General features: G+C 35.3%; 2 protein-coding genes across 2 annotated transcripts in view; both read right to left on the bottom strand.

Annotated features, from left to right (window-relative positions):
• LOC111397778 (protein CTR9 homolog) overlaps positions 1–15799 on the bottom strand; it is a 28464-nt gene extending 12665 nt beyond the window's left edge. Inside the window, exons 1-23 of the mRNA XM_023024759.1 lie at positions 15390–15799; positions 14181–14247; positions 13889–14083; positions 12271–12371; positions 11466–11519; positions 11174–11290; positions 11001–11064; positions 10442–10656; positions 10081–10165; positions 8430–8530; positions 8231–8323; positions 6776–6844; positions 5800–5892; positions 5354–5710; positions 4026–4106; positions 3766–3924; positions 3434–3529; positions 2843–2944; positions 2652–2759; positions 2334–2558; positions 1265–1531; positions 1121–1192; positions 19–338 (exon numbers count right to left, since the gene is read on the bottom strand). Of these exons, the coding sequence (XP_022880527.1) occupies positions 19–338; positions 1121–1192; positions 1265–1531; positions 2334–2558; positions 2652–2759; positions 2843–2944; positions 3434–3529; positions 3766–3924; positions 4026–4106; positions 5354–5710; positions 5800–5892; positions 6776–6844; positions 8231–8323; positions 8430–8530; positions 10081–10165; positions 10442–10656; positions 11001–11064; positions 11174–11290; positions 11466–11519; positions 12271–12371; positions 13889–14083; positions 14181–14247; positions 15390–15530 (3182 nt within the window). The 5' untranslated portion in view covers positions 15531–15799. The remainder of the gene's footprint in view (positions 1–18; positions 339–1120; positions 1193–1264; positions 1532–2333; positions 2559–2651; positions 2760–2842; positions 2945–3433; positions 3530–3765; positions 3925–4025; positions 4107–5353; positions 5711–5799; positions 5893–6775; positions 6845–8230; positions 8324–8429; positions 8531–10080; positions 10166–10441; positions 10657–11000; positions 11065–11173; positions 11291–11465; positions 11520–12270; positions 12372–13888; positions 14084–14180; positions 14248–15389) is intronic.
• Positions 15800–17120: 1321 nt separating this feature from the next.
• Positions 17121–18748, bottom strand: part of LOC111397777 (outer envelope pore protein 37, chloroplastic-like) — a 3055-nt gene continuing 1427 nt past the window's right edge. The window contains exons 2-4 of the mRNA XM_023024758.1: positions 18688–18746; positions 18360–18480; positions 17121–17362 (exon numbers count right to left, since the gene is read on the bottom strand). Of these exons, the coding sequence (XP_022880526.1) occupies positions 17231–17362; positions 18360–18480; positions 18688–18746 (312 nt within the window). The 3' untranslated portion in view covers positions 17121–17230. The remainder of the gene's footprint in view (positions 17363–18359; positions 18481–18687; positions 18747–18748) is intronic.

Here is an 18748-nt window from a genome sequence, read left to right as displayed (position 1 = left end):
GGGGTGGGGGTGGGTGTGGGGGGGGAGAGAGAGAGAGAGATTACAGCATCATCCTCGGCATCAGAATCTTCAAGGCCAGCTGCTGCAAGAAGATCTTGAGGATTGTTTTCTACTTGATCATCGGGTGCCTCTCTGTAATTCGTATTGGCATCTTCATATTCCACGTCTTCTTGATTCTCCATGTCAGCTTCTACTTCTGATTCGTAATGTGACGTCTTCTCCTTCTTCTTACGCTTTCCACCTTTTCTCCTCCTCTTCTCACCGTGCCCACTCTCCTCCTCTTCAGTTTGGGACCTATCCTTGCGCTTCGAAGCAGAAACACTACTCTTCCATTGTTCCTAAAAATAAATACAAGCTTGAAAGCACGGGGAAGATGTGGACAGATGTGAAAAAAAGAAATAAGGGTAAATCTATATAAATGTAAAATTTTCAGCGAGAAAGGATGGCAACTGATGTTTAAATATTAAAAACCAATTATCATTGTCTGGAACAAGTTCTCAGAGTCATTATAACCATATAATTTTCAACTTTAATACTGGACTTGAATAGGCTGATTATCACTTACACGTGACTATACAAATAACAGGCAAATTACTCTCCTTTCAGTAGATCTCATTCAAAAAATAGATCAAAAGGAGATATCAATAAATAATACGGTGCATGCACTTAGAGAAATCAAATAATGATATTTTTATGCAATATTTGTTCGTAACCAATTTATCTATCCAGATTGTATACAGGAAAAATAATGTAAGGGAGGAAAGGATTTCTACAAGAAAAAAGAGATTCTTGGAAAATGAATAGATCCTAACATTAAGGTACTACATTCCTCGCATATTCCAGTCAACATCATGAATTACTGCCTAATTCACAACTCGAGACCAAAATATTTCCCTAGTCATAGAAGTGGCATCTCAAGGAAAAGAATACCACTCCCTGAAAAATATATATGAAATTCGCCAAGAAAATTTCCATCCTACTACTCTACAAAATTTGCAAAATGCAGAAACTGTGTTGTGAGTGAAAATGCTTGAGCAAGAAAGGAAAAAATATTCAAGAAAGCCTCAGAAACCAATAACATAAATTGACAATGAACACCAAATTGACACAATAAAGTTACCTTGATACGCTCTAAATGCTTCTCTTGTTGCATAACTTGCTTCAGTTCATCCTCTTGCTTCCTTTTCTCCAACTGTATTGAATGGTATGAGCAACTGAAAAACAAATAATTTATATTTCATGTCAAGAAATGCACAGTAATGACCTGAAACTTTCTCTGCTCTTCTGCCTTCCTGCGGGATTCATCAGCCAACTCCATCTGTTGCATAACTTTTATCCTTTCCTGATTTTTTTGCTCTTCTCGCTCAGCAAGCTCACAATGAACTTTCGCAGCATCAAGCAAGTGCTGGCAATATCCAACATGAGTTCCAATTTTCGTCTCGTCAAATCCGTGAAAATGAAGATTAGAGGCAGAAGATAGCAGGCTGAACAAACGGACAGCATTCTTAAGCTCCGCCACAGTTGCTCGCACCTACCTCGTCAGGATAAGTTCCATAATCAGCAAAAGCAAGTCTCAAAAAAGTATAAAGAAAAGGTTAGCAAGGGTAACTTAGAAGTTTTTGGAACCTAGGAAACCGTAGAAGGCAGAAACTCTAGCATTAAAAAATTATTATCCATGCAAATGGCCAAATGGTGGCAGGAGTTTGTGCATGAAAATCCATTGCTACAACTAAGATATAGTCAGTACATGAACTGTTGAAGTGGCATCCAATGTTAGATCCATATGTCTGCATTGCATGGATTAGTACAGATGGTAGACAAAGCTACCAGCATTGGAAACCGACATCAAGAATAACTGTGAAAGATATTCGCAACTCCTTAAGCAACTTATGATTTGTTGGAAACAAAAATATTCAGCAATGCTAATGATAAACATGATCCTCAAGGCTCTAGTTAGCATCCGCTTGAAGCTGGCTGCAGTGTGTGTCAGCCGTGCACGTGATTGGTAAACACTTAATGCTTCAATGTTGGCACAGTTCAATTCTGTAGCCCGAGTCAGTTCATCAGATGAAAAACCAAATGAATAGCTGCTAGCCAGCTACCCTTCAAGTGAGCTTTCTCCACTGATGCATGTTCACTTCTACGCAAGTACAGTAATTTTTGATGACTTGATTATGTAATATTGTAATGCACACACCATTCCCACCACCTAACTAAAGGAAGGAAGGAAGGATGCGAGGATAGAGTATAAGCAGTTATATCGGAGATGAAACTTAAACAGTTACTGCTCATATGACTACAAACAAAAATAAATTCAGTTAAAAGATGAGAACCTCATCCACAGTTCTTTTAGTCTTCTGAAGAGTCGATGCCGAGAACTTCTGCATTGCAACTCCTACATCAAACCGAAATGTGTAATTTGATGGAGCCAAGTGAATGGCTCTAAGTAAAGTCTTTTTGCAGTCTTCCCACTGCTCAGCTTCATAATGAGTGCGTGCTAAGTAGAGAAGCACTTGACTGTCCGTATTATAATAGAACTTTCGCAAACAGTTCTGATACTGCAAAAGACACATGATTTTGAAATGTATTCAAAAATAAATAAGACTTAAGTCAGCTCATAGGCAAATATGGAAACAAAATGCTGGACAGACCATTTTCACAGCCAACGCAAAATTTCCTTGAGCAAAGTGAACATGGGCCAGGTTAATCCAGATATCTGGCATCTGGACGTTGAAGCTTCCACTTGCAGCTTCTTGTACCTGCAGAAATAGGGAACACAAGACTCTCAAAACAAGCGCAAATCTTCCTCAATCACTACCAACACATAAAACGTTTGGCAGACCTGTGTAAAAAGATCCTTAGCTATATCAAATTGACCTTTTTCTGCCAATACCACACCAGCACCATTTGCTGCATAGAGGTTAGCAGGATTCTGTTGCAGAACCTAGTAGGATGGAATATTTTAGTCACATGACAAGGAACTTTAGCCAGTCCCTATATATAAAATTCACAAACAAACAAAAAAAATGAATTCCAACCACGCCGCCTAAACCAGTAAAAATCAACCAAGAAGAACATCTCTATTTAGCCCTTGTTTGAGCCCCATTCTTTGAAGGGGGGGAAAAATGCAATCTTAAACAATGTTTTGACATCATTTCAACCACACATTCTTTAATAAAATAATATTACATGCAAATCCAGAATTTTTCCTTATTTTTTAACCACATATTTCCCATCAATGCACTAAAAAAAATGCATTTTTTTCTCCCAAAATGGGGCTCAAACAAGGGCTTAAAGTATTTGTTAAAAGCCAGAGCACCCTCCATAATTGCACTCTTTTTGTTAACAAAAGCTTAACTGAAATTTAGAAAGAAAGAAAATAGGAAATAGGACTAGATATTCAATTGAGAGGCTTCCAAGATAAATGCCATACTTTTGTGTACAGTTCCTTAGCCTTCTCTAAATGTGTAGCTTCCAACTTAGGAGCTCGTTTCTCATTGCGAATGGCTGCAAAGCAGTTCCAATTCCCCTTGCAGATATAAAAGCAAGATTATAAATTACCAGGTAATAATTATTACAAGAAACGATGATTGTAAAACTGCCAAACTAGGACAGAACATAAACAAACACAATTTCATTCAGATTTGCACAATGAGGAAAAGAAAAATAGCAGGAAAACACCTTAAGCAAGTCGGTGATGCATTTTTATTATTAATTAATAATCAGAAAAACTTAACAGAGATAGCATTTTGAATATGTTTATACCAAACAAACTGCAGCATAAGAATCCGTCCCATCAGTTGCATCTTTAGCAGCCCGGAAAGTTTCCTTTGCCTTGACCCAGTCGTCATTCTTAAGCTCCAAGTCACCAAGCATTAGCAAAGCATCTTGGCACTTGTCATCCACCTTCAGAGCATCACCAATCTAAGACCAAAAACATCTTTCCTTGAAAATGACCGCAAGGGTATAAAAATGTTAGAAAAATGAAAACTAGTTTTGTAAAATAGCTAGAAGGACATAACAACCAGTTCGATACTGAGTTGAATATTATTTCGAGCTTTTGCAATGGCAGCGAGCCTCAGATAAGCATCTGTATAGTCTGGATACTGAAAATTCATGATTAAGGTTAGAAAAAATTGCAAGGACAAAATACAAGCGAAACAAGTCTATGCCCTTGTTTGAGCCCCATTTTAGAGGGAAAATGCATTTTTGAATAGTTTATTAATGAGAAATCTGTGGTTAAAAAATAAAGAAAAGTTTTGGATTTGCTTGTAATATTATTTTATAAAGAATGTGTGGTTAAAATGATTTCAAAATACTGTTTAAAAATGCATTTTTTCCTAAAGAATGGGGCTCAAACAAGGGCTATGATACACAATACAGAATTATTGTATTCAATCAGCCTTATCCAACTATTTTTAACACCAAACATTGCAGATGAATGAATAAGTGCAGGTTTAGGATCAATCTAGGTGCAGTTGTGCTGTATAAGTCTATTCGCATACTGTAAACATCATAGAGGTGGTTGAAACTTGAATACTCTCAAACATCTGAATCATGATGCAGATATAAAACACATGGCAAGGGTAGAACATTGAGGAAAAAGAATGACGATGAAAAGGAAACGATAAAAGATCATATACCGACGCGAATTTTCTGGCAACTTGTATCAAGAAAGAAAAACAAAGTAAAGGGGACATAAAATGCTTTGATGTAATTTGGGTTGATGATTTGATTCAGCCTTCAAGTTGTGCCACAAAAATAATATATGATGATGGTGATGGTGATGGTGATGGTGATGGTGATGATGATGATGATGATGATGCAAGCTCCATCTACAGAAATTCAACCTCAGTTTTCCCAAATCGGGAAGAACTAATACTAAATCAATAGAAAAATTAAATGAAAATGTAACACTACATTCGTATTTAAGAGTTCATGTCTAAAAGTGGTAAACCAGTTCTGAAATGCGCTTATGCATCAACTTGGGGAATTTTTATTCATGGTTCCTTTATCATTTCATTAGCAAACTATCCCATTCTTTGCTTCTACTGCTTCATTGGTTTATTTTAATGAAAATTAAGGGGCGGTAACCGTACAAATTCAAATGATAAAAGACTAATTGTAATATTATTGTAATTGATTATTCAGTTATATAGTAGGCTTACCTATTAAATCAAAGCAAGATTTTTGTCCTCAAGGCATGCAATGCAAAGAACTTGCGGTAAAATTAAGCTATACTGCAAAATTACTTATCTCTAGACAAAGACCAAGTTTAAGACCATTTGCATTCACCTCATCAATGCCCATAATATCTATCGGAAAGCGAAGTGAGCAGAGTAACCATGCATACCTTAAATAGTATTAGACGATAAAAGATGCTAGCCATTTCAGTGTCATGCATCTGCTCCAATACTCTGGCAAAATTAAACAGTGTTGAAACTTTATTCCAAGGAAGCTCTACAGATGTACCCTGTTCCTCAAGTCGATGAAATAATTGAAAGTCCCTGGGTTGATGGAGAGATGAACTGGCATCAATTGGATATAGTGCACTATTTATTAAGCTGGACTGAACCTTGCGACTAGGACTGAATCTCTCTCCACTAACATCTGATTGTTCCACATTTCTAAAACTGGATTGTGCTTTAGCATCAACAAAGTCACGCCATAAGCCATCTCCCAGAGCTTCCATAAAGGCTTCACCAGCAAGCTGGAAATCCACAAGCAATCAAGGTTACTCTTAGAAACAATCAAACAAACCACCACTGAAGTATATCAAACTCGAGGAGTATTAAAGACCTCAAACTCTCCCCTGTCAAAATGGAGAGCCCCAATATTGTTGAGCAGCTCTATTGGTACTTCCTCGTTCCCCTTTTTCAGAAGATTACGAGCCTGTATGAAACCACCAAGTTTCAGTATCACGAAAAAAAATAAGAATGTTCACAATATTTTGAAAAGCAATAAATACAACAGAAACTCGGGGGGTCTTGTCTCTCTCTCACCCCCATTTGAATAAATGTTCAAGTCTTCGCAGAGCAAAAATTTTAACATATCGAGTAGTCTTTTTTCATCAAGTTCATTGAACCAATAGACAGATAATCACAAGGACAAGAAAGATAACCTTAAAGAAACAGGACCCACAGAAAAAGGATTTCAGTGAAATGGTCAAGAACTCTCAAAAAGATGACAACAAAAAGAAAAAAATTATATCACATACATTTTCCTCTCCATCCCTCCAGAATGGGAAGCAGAAGAAGAAGAGTCTAATGCTTTTGCTGAGAGTATGGTAAAAATGGCGAAAGAAGGAAAAGAAAATTTCTTTAAAGACACAGTGCAAAGACATATTTGGCAATGTCTTCAGAAAATGTATGAAGAATCTTTAGTTAAATGGTTTGGATAAGAAAGATGTTATAAACGGACAGCACTACAATTTTCAATAGTTCTTTCTCCCATTCACAATTAAGTCTATAAAGGAGTGAGATTCTTCAGTTACTTGGAATTTTGATAAGGATGAGTTTCGGACATAGCCTTAAAATTGTCATCACTTATTCCTCCCATTCACAAATAAGAATGCCTTTCTTAACTTCTACAGTTCTACTAACAGTGTGATAATCACTAAAACAATGTTTATAGGTACAAAAGATGGAAAAGTATAAGAAACTTGAACAGGGGCATAGGCGAAAGAAGTACTTTAAGATGCCAGAACATATTACTTGCTGGGAATTGACCCAAAAAAAAAATAAATAAATAAATCTAAAGTTCAGAAGGTCCTTACTGTCTTGAAGGCATCTAGAGCAGCACAATCATCTGTCGACAATAACAGCTCTCCCAGATCCAGAAATGCCTGTAAAAATGTATGTTAGTGAGCAAAGCTCAGTGGTGTGTGAGATGAAATCATCAGATACTATGTGTTCCTCTGAAATTCATGAAAAAGTCATGCTAGACAGGACAATGCTGGCATCAAAAAGGTTAACCTTATGAAGCATGGATTCAGCCACAACACAGAAACAATCCAATGTGATTGAATTTCATAATCTAACATGAAACTTTTTGAAAAACTAGCACACAGGACACGTCACAGACATGTCAAATCTAATTCTTGGAAATTACACTTCAATATATTATCTTGATTCTTATACATTTTAAGTTGTCAGTAAAACTAGTACTTTTCTATGATTTTGAATTTGTCGGTGCAATCCTTTGAATTAGAGGAGTAGCTATTGTTGTACTAAGATAACATTGTGTCATAATATTTGTTATTAGAGCCAACAAAGTTGGTTGATCCAAATAATTTTTTATTTATTTTTTTTTTTTTATAACCATGGGTGTTCGGACCAGCTTACGCGCACCTCGAATAATCCCATAAGGCCCTGAAATTTACAGCCGAATACTCACCTCAATGGCTCTAAGGGGACTCGAACTGGTGACCATTGGGGAGCAAACCCAAAGTCTTACCACCGAGCTACCCCTCAGGTTTAATCCAAATAAAATTTAGCCTATAATCATTTCTAAAAGGTCAGGCACTTTCCTAATTCTCGTTAGCAATGGAAAGACAATAAAATAGAAATGAAGACAACATGTAAAAATAGCTGTTTTACCAGCATTCTACTATTTGTAATGTCTCCTAGTAGATGAGATTAAGTGACTCACGTTCATTATAGGTTGGTATTTTAAATCCATCCCTATGATGCCCCGAAACGAACATGTGTGTCCAACAAGATGCGTGTCGGATATGTCGACACGTGATTTTTCAAAAAAGTGAAGACACGACACGTCATCGACACGTTGATTAAAATCTTTAAAAATCTTCATTTATATAGTATAAATTTAGTTTTACACTGGGTATTAATTTTTCCTGTTGAAATCTTTTAAATACGAGTACCCATTTGTTATTTACTAATAAGTTTAAGTTAAAAATATATAATATTTTTAATAAACAATGAAAAATGTTTATGGTAGAGTGTCCGAGGAGTGTCAATATCGACACGCTTCAGACACGAATACGCTACCCTAATTGAAGTGTCTATGCTACAGAGATCCATCCAAAACATCTAAAATTTTATTAGAACCAAAATTTTTATCTTCATATTCAGTTGATAGACTTGGAAAAATATAAAAGTACATCAATTTGATCTCATATTTACTTTTAGAAAAATAAGGTTTTTAGGTCCTGCACTTAAAATACAAGTATAGCAATATCATCAAACTGGATAGCTGACATGACAGTTACCTGAGGATCTCGAGGATCGACTTTGGTAGCTTTCTTAAAAAGTTCTTGGGCCTTCTCATTTTGCCCAAGTTGAAAATATATGTGTCCAAGAGCCTAGCTCACAAATAAAATTTTAGCTTGGTTAAGTACAACCCATCAAGAGTGAATATGTAGAAAAAATTCAAAACCAGATGACATTCTTGAATGTTTATTCACTCACCTTCAATGTCTCGCAATTTTCTGGTTGCACCTCCAAGACTTTCTCAAAATTTGATAAGGCACTTCTCAGGTCTCCCAATTTCATTTGAACCTGCCCCAAACCTATTTGAAGGAAGCAAAAAATTTCAATGAGCTGATGCTGAATAAGAGAAGTTAAATATGAGAGAATTTCCAGGAAAATTCTTCGAAACATCATGCTCATTTCCACATAGCATGAAATTACTGCTTGGAATGGCATTGCAGATGTCAATAGATTTATTTTAGTTTATTTTATGACATGAGAATGCACAGTTCATGCGCAGTCAGAGAATGTTTCAAAGCCCATATCACCAGTTGTCTTTTCACCAAGGTCTGATGCAGGATAAAGGAGGCAGCAGCAAGAAAGGGGAGAGAAACCATAGAAGGCGCATAAATTCAGGTAACCATAGAAGTATGTCCTACATTGATCATATGCAGTTCATCTATTGATATCAACAAAAGCTGCAGAAGTACATCCTATATTTCATTTTAAGGTAAATAAATTTCTTTTATCACACTACAACCAAGATTTTGCTTTTCCATTTTTATTAATTTCATACCATTTAACTTATGAATGTTAATCCAGAAACCGAAGTAGAAGTATGTCCTACATTGATCATACGCAGTTCATCTATTGATATCAACAAAAGCTGCAGAACCACCTGGACATGTGATTAGCAAAATGTGGTAAAAAGGACAACACCTACTTGGTTTTCTTTATTCAGTTTACTCCCTTATCCCATTTTTCATATCCCATGCTTGTCCCAACCAGGATGCACAGAATGAAGACCTACTTCACATATTGCTTCTTATGGGAATTTGAAAAATGCAATTACAGTCACCAATTTAACTTCATGGGCAAGTGGACGACGTTGACCTGATCTGTTGCCACCTGGCCCTCAACCTAGATCGTACCTGGGCACTTCATGGAATATTGAGCACATGAGATTCATGCACCAGAAGTACATAGTGATGAGAAGGTCTTTCACACTCGACGTCAGATCATTCGTTCATATGTCAGTTCCCCCACCCCCTCTTTTATGACCCTTTATCTCATCCTAACTGATAAGAGGTCATATTTTAAGCTATGCTTATCTACACAAACTTCTACGTAATAACACTGACTACAATATTTCTAAAAAATTTGGGATTTATAGATTTATACATTAGGAAACAAAATGATGTCCAAAAGTATGTCCTTGCAATTTTCAGTTATTCGAGCTTAATCATAGCCCCATAGATGAAATATAATAATTGACATATATACTCTTCAAGTATTTTGATTCCTCTGGCTAATTGAATTATCATCTATATATTATTATTTATTTAAATGGCAATCATGTGAGGGAATTCAACTTCTTTTTCCATCATGAATATTAATTGCCTACTAAATCCTTATATTCTATGTATATCGCTTTCATGGGATTGTGTGTATAATTTAAAATGATAATGAACATTGCAAATGAATTTTTTTTCCCACAATAGTCAATAATATTATTAACATTCATTGGTGCAACAAATGACTCAACAGTTACTACTGACCACCATGCTTGTCCTACATCTGCCATATTTTTAGTAATTGGCACCAACAGAGGGTGATGAGTAGTGAAAAACAGAAGGCAAGATATACCCACCATAGTAAGGCAATATAAATTCATGAGGCTTATTGCTTTCTTTTACGGATGCCATATAATACATTCCAGCCTTTTCATAGTCCCCCTGAGATCAAGCAAAAATTAGACATATTATAAGCATAGGTAAAGAGCAAAAGAAGAATAATTGTAAGGATAATAATTTATCGAGTTGACATAGTCCATCACTGGCAACTAAAAGAAATCCATGATCACCTAAAGTTTGAGTAGATGAGAAAATCATTCAGGCTATTTATCAAGCAGGAGAAAAGAAGAAAGGTGAAATTCTCCAATATTTTCACCACATAGAGATTTGACAAACCAGGATTGACGATCCAAAGGCAAACATGGATATAATACCAACCTTGCTATGGTAAGATCGAGCTAAATTGTAGTAAGAATGTGACTTTGTTGGGCCATGTGTGGTTACAGCAAGGGCAGTTTCAGTCAGTTGCTCAACTAGGAAATGTTGACCAGTGAAGAAGAAATGATTCGCCAGATAATTCAGCGACATGGCACAGTATGGATATATCTCAAAAGCCATCTGCATCTTTTCCATTCCACTTCTAATAGTAGAAGCTGCAAACAAGTTTGGCACAAGTAGAAAGATTTCATAAACTATGGCCAAAACAAACTTAAATGACCCTCCAGCATCAAAACCAGATTTATACCAGAACTACATCGTAGAATCGAGAACTCCAAAAACTAAGATCAATTTAAATCTAAAATGGCAATGACTACAAAGTTAGTGAAACATAACTGTCTGAGAATCATCATTAAGCAGATATCTGAGACTCATTGTCATCACTAATCAGATGTTTATTCCCATCCAGTAAAATAACGTGCTAGTAGAAATTCGTGAAAACTTAATGTCAATGTATCCTTATATTTACAATATACATGTTTGTAAAACGAAAATTAACCTTCATTAGTTTGCAAATCTGAAATTCCAAGTGCCACTAGAGCCTCAACATTTTCTGGATCTAACTGCAGATTATAGATTGTCAAAGTACAAACTTACATCAAAACCATTTCAGGTAAAATGAAGTCATAGTTTACAAGTTGAGTTAATGCACAAAGTTTAGAAGCAACTTGCCTGTAAAACACGACAAAATGATTGTTTTGCCTTTTCAAGATGACCCAATTTGTAGTGACACAGAGCTATTCCAAGTCTTACAGCTGCGGGACACCGCGGATACACTTGCAAGGCCCTCTGACCAATCGGATATAATTTAATGGGAAACGGAGACATAAAACGAGGTTCACAGCTCAAGGTAACAGAATAAAAAACATAAATTTTTCATGAGGACTCCTCTGCCCACAACCACAGTCCCAAAACCATAAACTGGAAACCTTTTTATCAGAAAGTACAAAAGAAATGGGAAAACCTTATATAACTCCAATGAATCACTATATCGACCACGACTAAAGTGGACACAAGCCTGCAGATAAATAGAAGATCGTTAATTGCTACAAAAGCCACTATTCAATTCTTAGAAATAACCACATTGTTGTAAAGCACATCAGCCTGAGACTTATATAGCTGATCATGAAATGCAAGAAGATTGATACCTGAGAAGTTTAATATGTATACAGTTGGGAAACTTGAAAAGGCGTGATTAAAGACAAGGACTGGGTTAGAGGGTGGTGGAGGAAAGAAAGGAGAATGACAAAATTTTCACTTGTATTTCCAATGAGAAAATTGTCACTTGTATTTCCAATCCTTACAATTTTAAGAGTGAGACAAATTGAATAAATCATACAATAACCTAAGATGGAAAGATACTAGCATTCGGTAAGGGAATAAGTGATCAATATCCCCTTTCAACTCTTCCAATTTGCCTCCTACAAAACAACTAAAATGAAGAGAAATATCCTTCACCTGAGCAATGGAGTCAAACAACAAATATTCTCCACCCCACAACAGAAAAAAGAAGGGAAGAAACTTCTCATACCAAACTATTTTAGAGGAACAAGGACAAGAAAAGAAGAGAAGAAAGAAGACAGTGGAGGGAATTCGTGGGATAGGAAGAGAGTTTTTTATTAACTGGGATGCACCCTGACCATTCAAATCGTTTATTAAAAAGGCACAATCCAGCATGTCTATAAGCAATTTTCCAAACAAGCACAAAAGTTAAAATAAAAAATATTTGATTAAATCATTTTACACAAAGAGCATTAAAATGAAAGTACCTGACCAAGAAGAGCTGGAACATTATCGCGGTCTCCATCCAGCACAATCTTGAAAGCATTAAATGCTTGTTCAACATCACCCTTGGCCAGTAAAAGCTGACCTGTAAAAGAGAATGTGTGCAAGCATATAATTATAAGCTGGCAGAGAAGAAATACAACAATGAAGGAATCCAAAAACCAAACAACGATAGAATTATTCACAAAAAATAAAAATAAAAAATATTTATATATGCCAGAGAAGCAACTAATGGACTTAACTCTACAGAGCCAAGAAAATCCTTGCTTCAATCGATAACCACCCAACCATCATTCAAATTTCGAAAGAAAAATTATAATTAAAAACACTCAACAATTTTTCCCCCCACCTTGAGAAAAACCTGCACTTTCTGTAATTGTGCAAATGAAAAGAGCTCAGTGCGTACATGTTCACAGGTGCCGTCATGCTCAGCTCAGTTCTAACCCTTCAATATAAATAAATATTTCCTAATCTTCTTGTCACTACCTTTTAGATCTTAAATGCAGGATTCAAGTACCTTGACAAAGTAATCAACATCAAAATATGCAACAAAGTCCACAATTTAAACACCCCCCCCCCAAAAAAAAAAGAAATAATAATAATAATAATAATAATACTAATAATAAGGGAAAATTCCAATAGTGAGTGGTCCCCAACCTTTTAATTTTTTGCAGACTTTACCCTAACTTTCATTTTGTGCCAATGGAATTTCCTAATCTTTTATAAATATGCCCATCAAATCCATCTGGATGGAAACCGTCCAAAACACCATCAATTGACCGGGAGAATTAAGGAATCAACATCCAATAAAACCATCCAAAACACCGTCCAAAAAGATATCAACATCCAGTAAAACTGTTGTCGTAGCAGATAGTTTAAGGAATTTTCCCACTCAACTGTCGGTGTTTTGGACAGTTTCCGTCCAAATGGACCTCAGGTGCATATTTATAAAAAGTTAGGGATCTTCGCTAACATAAAATGAAGATTAAGATAAATTCTGTAGAAAACGAAAAGGATATGGACCGCCGTTGCAATTTTCCCTAATAATAATGGAGCACACATAACTTGCCCCCAATTTAATCTCATCGTCAAGATCCTTAACTTTTCAATCCCATACATCTTCCAATACCAGAAGTGATGTACGACCTCACTCTCTCTATCTCTCCCACAGACTTAGTAATTTTTTTTTAACTTAGATGAATTTCCATTAAAGATGTTAATTTCGCTCAAATTGGGGGAAAAAAGTTGGGGGGGGGGGGGGGGATTTACAATTGACATATCCCTGAAATTTTCATCTTATGCTCATTCCATTTTCCACATAAGACCATATGTTTGGAAGGATAAATTCTAAAATACAATGAGCTACTCCTGATTTTGAAAGTAGATGCTCATTTCAAGGCCACATATATGCTATAAACAGTGGCAGCAATACACTATTTGCAGAATTTTTTTTTTCCAGTACAGTGCTCCAATATCATAAAACAAATTTCTCAAGACCTCGAGAACAGTTTATATAATCTATGTGTCTATGATAGTCAATGTAATCTAGATTTTACTGCCCAAGCACCGCCAAGTAACAAGAAGCAGCAAAAGGTTGTTTACCTTTCCCAATCCAAGTTGAAGGTTCATGCATGTCTATTCTTGATGCCTTGTTATAGTACTGTGTCGCCATAATATAATGCTCTTCCTTTTCTCTTTGTTTTGTCTCTATTTTGCCAAGATAGCTGTAATACGCCCCCAGAGCATTTAGAATGGCAATCCTCTCATATCTCACATCTGCATAATATTCATCGATTTCTGTAGAACAATAATCTTCATCAGAATCTAACATATAGAAATGTTTTATCATCTAAAAGGAATGTCAGCAAATCAACATTACGAGAAGAAAATTTACCTGGGCTAGACCCTTCTTCCAATATTTGTCGAAACTGTTCAATTTTACCTTGTTTGAAGTACTCCCTCTGCACCCAAACTAGCAAATTCATACACAACATACAAAATTGATACAAGTGCAAGCAACAGATTCCAATCCACATTTGTACCAAGTCCTGAATCTATAACTAGCTCTCATACTTGGAACATGAATAACAAAAATTAGAAGTATCAAAAAATTCAACTTCCCGAACACAAGTTACAATTGTACGTGAGACATGGCAACTTCTCACAAAGTAAGTTATAAGTCTAAGAGCTTGTTTGCGAGAACTTTTAATGGGGTTATACTGAAAAGGAGTAGTGGATCCTATTTCGATGTGTGAATTATAAGCGGATAGTAATTGTGAATGTATAGCTGAAATTAATGTTTGACTTCGACTTCAAATTATAGTGCGATTATATTTTCTCCCAACAAGCACTAAACTCAACCTGAATCCAGCTAAACACTCATTTAATAATGCCAAATGCATCCAACTTTACAATTACTACTGACATGAAAGTTATTTTACCCATACCTAATCATTGTTGTGATGCACATGTAAACACATAGGATACACAAAATTTAATTCTAAACCAGACCTTCGTCTTAGCGAACATCTATTTTTGCACACACACAGCCCAAAAAACTTTGAACTGTGCACAACTAAAAGATTATGTAGAACACTTCCTTAAGTAGACATGTATCTCCACCAATAAAACACAGTTCAAAAACAAAAAAGTCTCATTTCAATGACAAATTCACGCACGCACGCGTTAGACATCCAACCCATAATCACAATAACCCAATTGCAAGAGTGGAGCTCTACTAACTGAGCTGTATCCACCCCCCGCCCCCCGAGCCATTTGTATATAACACCCAAATGTACCTCAATTTGAACAAAAAGGATATAACTCAGTACCCAAATATATACATTAGATATACCCACCAAAGTAACAAAAACAATTGTCCTAAATGTCGAACATGAATACAAAATCAGGTCATTCGAACACAAATTCATAGATACAAACAACACAGTTCTTCATAAGAAAAATAAAATAAAATAAAAAATAAAAATCAGCACATCTTTATTCCAGCACAACACAGTAAAACATTTGAAAACATTCACATGCCTATTTATACATGAACTGGTGTCATATAACAGACCAATTAGCTGTATATGAATAAACTTACGGCGATAATAAGCCAGAGGTCGAGGGGAGCCTGCTCGGCCTTGAGAATATCGAGAATGTCTGTGGCGTCGCGGGGCAGCTGGTCCAGTGCCACGCGCACCTCCTCCTCAGAGTTCTGCACCGGTATGTATACAAACGCCATTCTTCAACAAATCAAATCAGCCTCAAAGATCAATCTATCTGTCTCAACTGCTCAAATGAAAGAATTTTTCAATCCCCATTCAAACATGCAAATTAGTCATTCCTATGACCAAACCCTAGAACCCTGTAATCACGAAATTTGAAGATGATTGGGAAATTTTTGGCCCAGCTTAAGACAGTAATATGGTTTCTGGAATTATTAATTTTTGCTCGAGTAATTTTAGAGCAGGTTTGGCATTTAGATACCTTCTTCGTTTTGGTTCTGAAAATACCTAGTGTGTACCAATCGAGTGATACTTATGAGATCAATTAATATTTATTCGGTCTCGGTTTCGGTTTCGGTTTCGGTCACGATCACGGTCACGGTTACGGTTACAATTACGGTCAGAGTCATAATCACGATCACCATGATCAACTGAGTAACACTTATGAGATCGCCAATATTTATTAAACCGGTCGATTCTTTTATTTATCCAACCGATAAATCATATCCTTGTTATAATCATGAATAGTTGAAAAAGAAAAAGTATTCATTAAAATTAATGATAAGTGAGTGATTTATTTTGATAATAATGTAAAAATATTTTTGAAAAATTATAACTTTTACATAAGGTAATAAAATAGTGAGTCATACAAATATCTTTGTACACAATAAGTAAAATTGCTCATAAGTAATTTATTTATTTATTTTTCATTATTATTATTTTTTTTGTGAATCAGAGCTTTTTTTTTTCTTTTTTTCTTCTTCTTTTTTTTTTAAAGGAACCTGCATATGTTGACACAGTTGTAAGAATGTTTTTCAGAAAAAGTTAATTTTTTATTTAAAAGTGGTAGAAAAGTAAGTTATCTAAATACATTTATAAATAAAAATTTATTTTATTTTTATAATAACCAAAAAAAAATGTATAAACTTTTCCCTTTTTCTAATACTTGGGACATGTTCGTTAATAATTTTGAGAATTAATTTTTTGATCGTTAAGGAAAAAAGTGGAGGCCGTCTATAAGTGAAGAAGTTAAAAATGACAACTGAAATAGTAAAATAACAATCAAAAAATTAATATTTTTGGGTGAAAAATAACTCTCAAACGGGAGCTTATACATTCCTCTTATACAATGTAGAGTGATTATAGTAGACTACTAAAAATATATAGCCCCTTTTACTTCCCATTTTTCTTTATTAAAATGAAAAATATGATCGTTGACCATCACATTAAGCTACCAAATTTAAATTTCTATCTCTTGTGTGGGACGACCATATTTTTCATTTTCATTTTTACATTAATGTGTACCAATCTGGGCCATAATATCTAAATATGCAATGAAAATTGGTCAAAATTATAATCTCTCTCTCTCTCTCTCTTCGTACTTTTCAAACCTTTTAGATGAGAACCTTGTTTGAGCCACATTATTTTCATAAAAATATATTTTTAAATAGTGTATTGACGAAAAACGTGTAGTTAAAAAATAAGAAAATATTTTAATTTTTTTCAAAAGAACGTATCTATAATCAAGATTTTTCTTTTTCATTTAATTTAACTTCAATTGAGACGATTTGACTAGGGGTGATAAAAAATTATCTTGAAACAGAAGCTAAAACAAAACAAAAAAAGGGAGAATAAATTATTTCGGGGAGTTACAACATGATAGTAATGCCGAATACTCCGATGGAAAATCAAACAAGCCACTCTAATTAATACAGAATCATATGTCCCACCTCTTCTTGACACGGAACATTAAAACAGATGATTTGATATCATCTTGTGGAACTTGGAGCATGAATTGCACTTTCATCTTCATTGGAGCTGTCTTTGCTTTGCCATCTTCATCTCCAACCTGGAACCACACGGTTTATTACACATCAAAATTTTTGGAGTTATGCTAACAAACAGGGTTTGGTGACAAGGTAACACATGTCAATCACTGATTGGACATTTTGAAAAAAACACCCAAACAGACGCTGACACGCAAACACCTGTCACCTCTCTCCTGTCACCAATCCTGACCAAGTATCTTTACTCAAATTTTTGTTTCTCAAAAACATGCATCAAACTCATCTGCTTAACTAAATATTGCCTAATACATGACAGTTACTATTTGGCTCAGGTTTTGACGACAGTAAACTTCAATTGGTTTCGATAATATACTAGTATGAGGGTTGATAAAAACGAGAAAACACCAAAAAAAATTCACATCATCACATTAGTTGTTCAATTGAAAGAAAGTGAGTTTTATTGTAAGATATATATAGATCTGTACCAGAATAAAAATTCAAGAGAGGGACTCGGAAACCATGACAGCACTAAAAGATGGTTTCCTCTGCATTTTCATCTTCTGTACCCGTTAAATAGGTGAAATTCTGACTTGAGCACCTGGCCAAACGCATCACTGGTAATGCTTGTGCGTCACTCAACATCAGAATTACTCATGACAAACTCTGAAAAGCTTTCACCGTTCTTTAACAAAAACTAAAAAATTCAATAGCGGGAAGTTCAACCATGCTCATTGGACAGCTAGAAGTTCCTAATTGATGTTTATTTGAAGTCGCTAACTACAGAACAACTTACTCTTGCTTCACAAACTCTTAATGAGTAATTTAGATTACTATCCTAGATTTTCCCTTGAGGAATGAGTGCACAAATATATAAAGAAAAATCGGATAAAGTAGCGTCTTAGTTTCAATGGAATTTAAAAGAATAATTCAAAATGCAGGCATCATAATGAAGGTTTGATATTTGTTCAGACCATGTCATTTCACGTGAAAAGAAAATAGACTGAGCAAATTGCACGTGAAATTGAAAGGCAAATTTAAGCATAATAAAATAAGACTTACCCAGAGAGACGCCCATCCAAGTCGGACCTCAGAATCATAACCAGCTTTAAATTTGTAGTCCTTCCCAGCCGTATGTTTATACACGGCACTCCAATTGTTCGAGTCAAAGCAGTACCAGTAACTGACCACACGAACAAAAAAAGTTGATGATCGCTACCTTTTGTCTAGTAAACGTGATGTAGTTTACCGTGATAGTTACATGAAAAAAAGGTATCTTAAAGGCTCTTCCAGGACGTTGAGAACATCAAAAATTTATGTTGAATCTTAATGGAACTGCAACAAATTTTCATAATTACATGAGAGAGAGAGAGAGAGAGAGAGAGATCACCTCAACTTGTCTGAAGGGCTGCATCTCCGTTTAAATGCACATGATAGTGCATTTGAAGGCA

Source organism: Olea europaea, chromosome 7, assembly GCF_002742605.1.
Source record: "Olea europaea var. sylvestris chromosome 7, O_europaea_v1, whole genome shotgun sequence".
Lineage (NCBI taxonomy): Eukaryota > Viridiplantae > Streptophyta > Magnoliopsida > Lamiales > Oleaceae > Olea > Olea europaea.
Note: the sequence above shows the minus strand (reverse complement) of the source record. Positions and strands in the feature narration are given on the sequence as shown.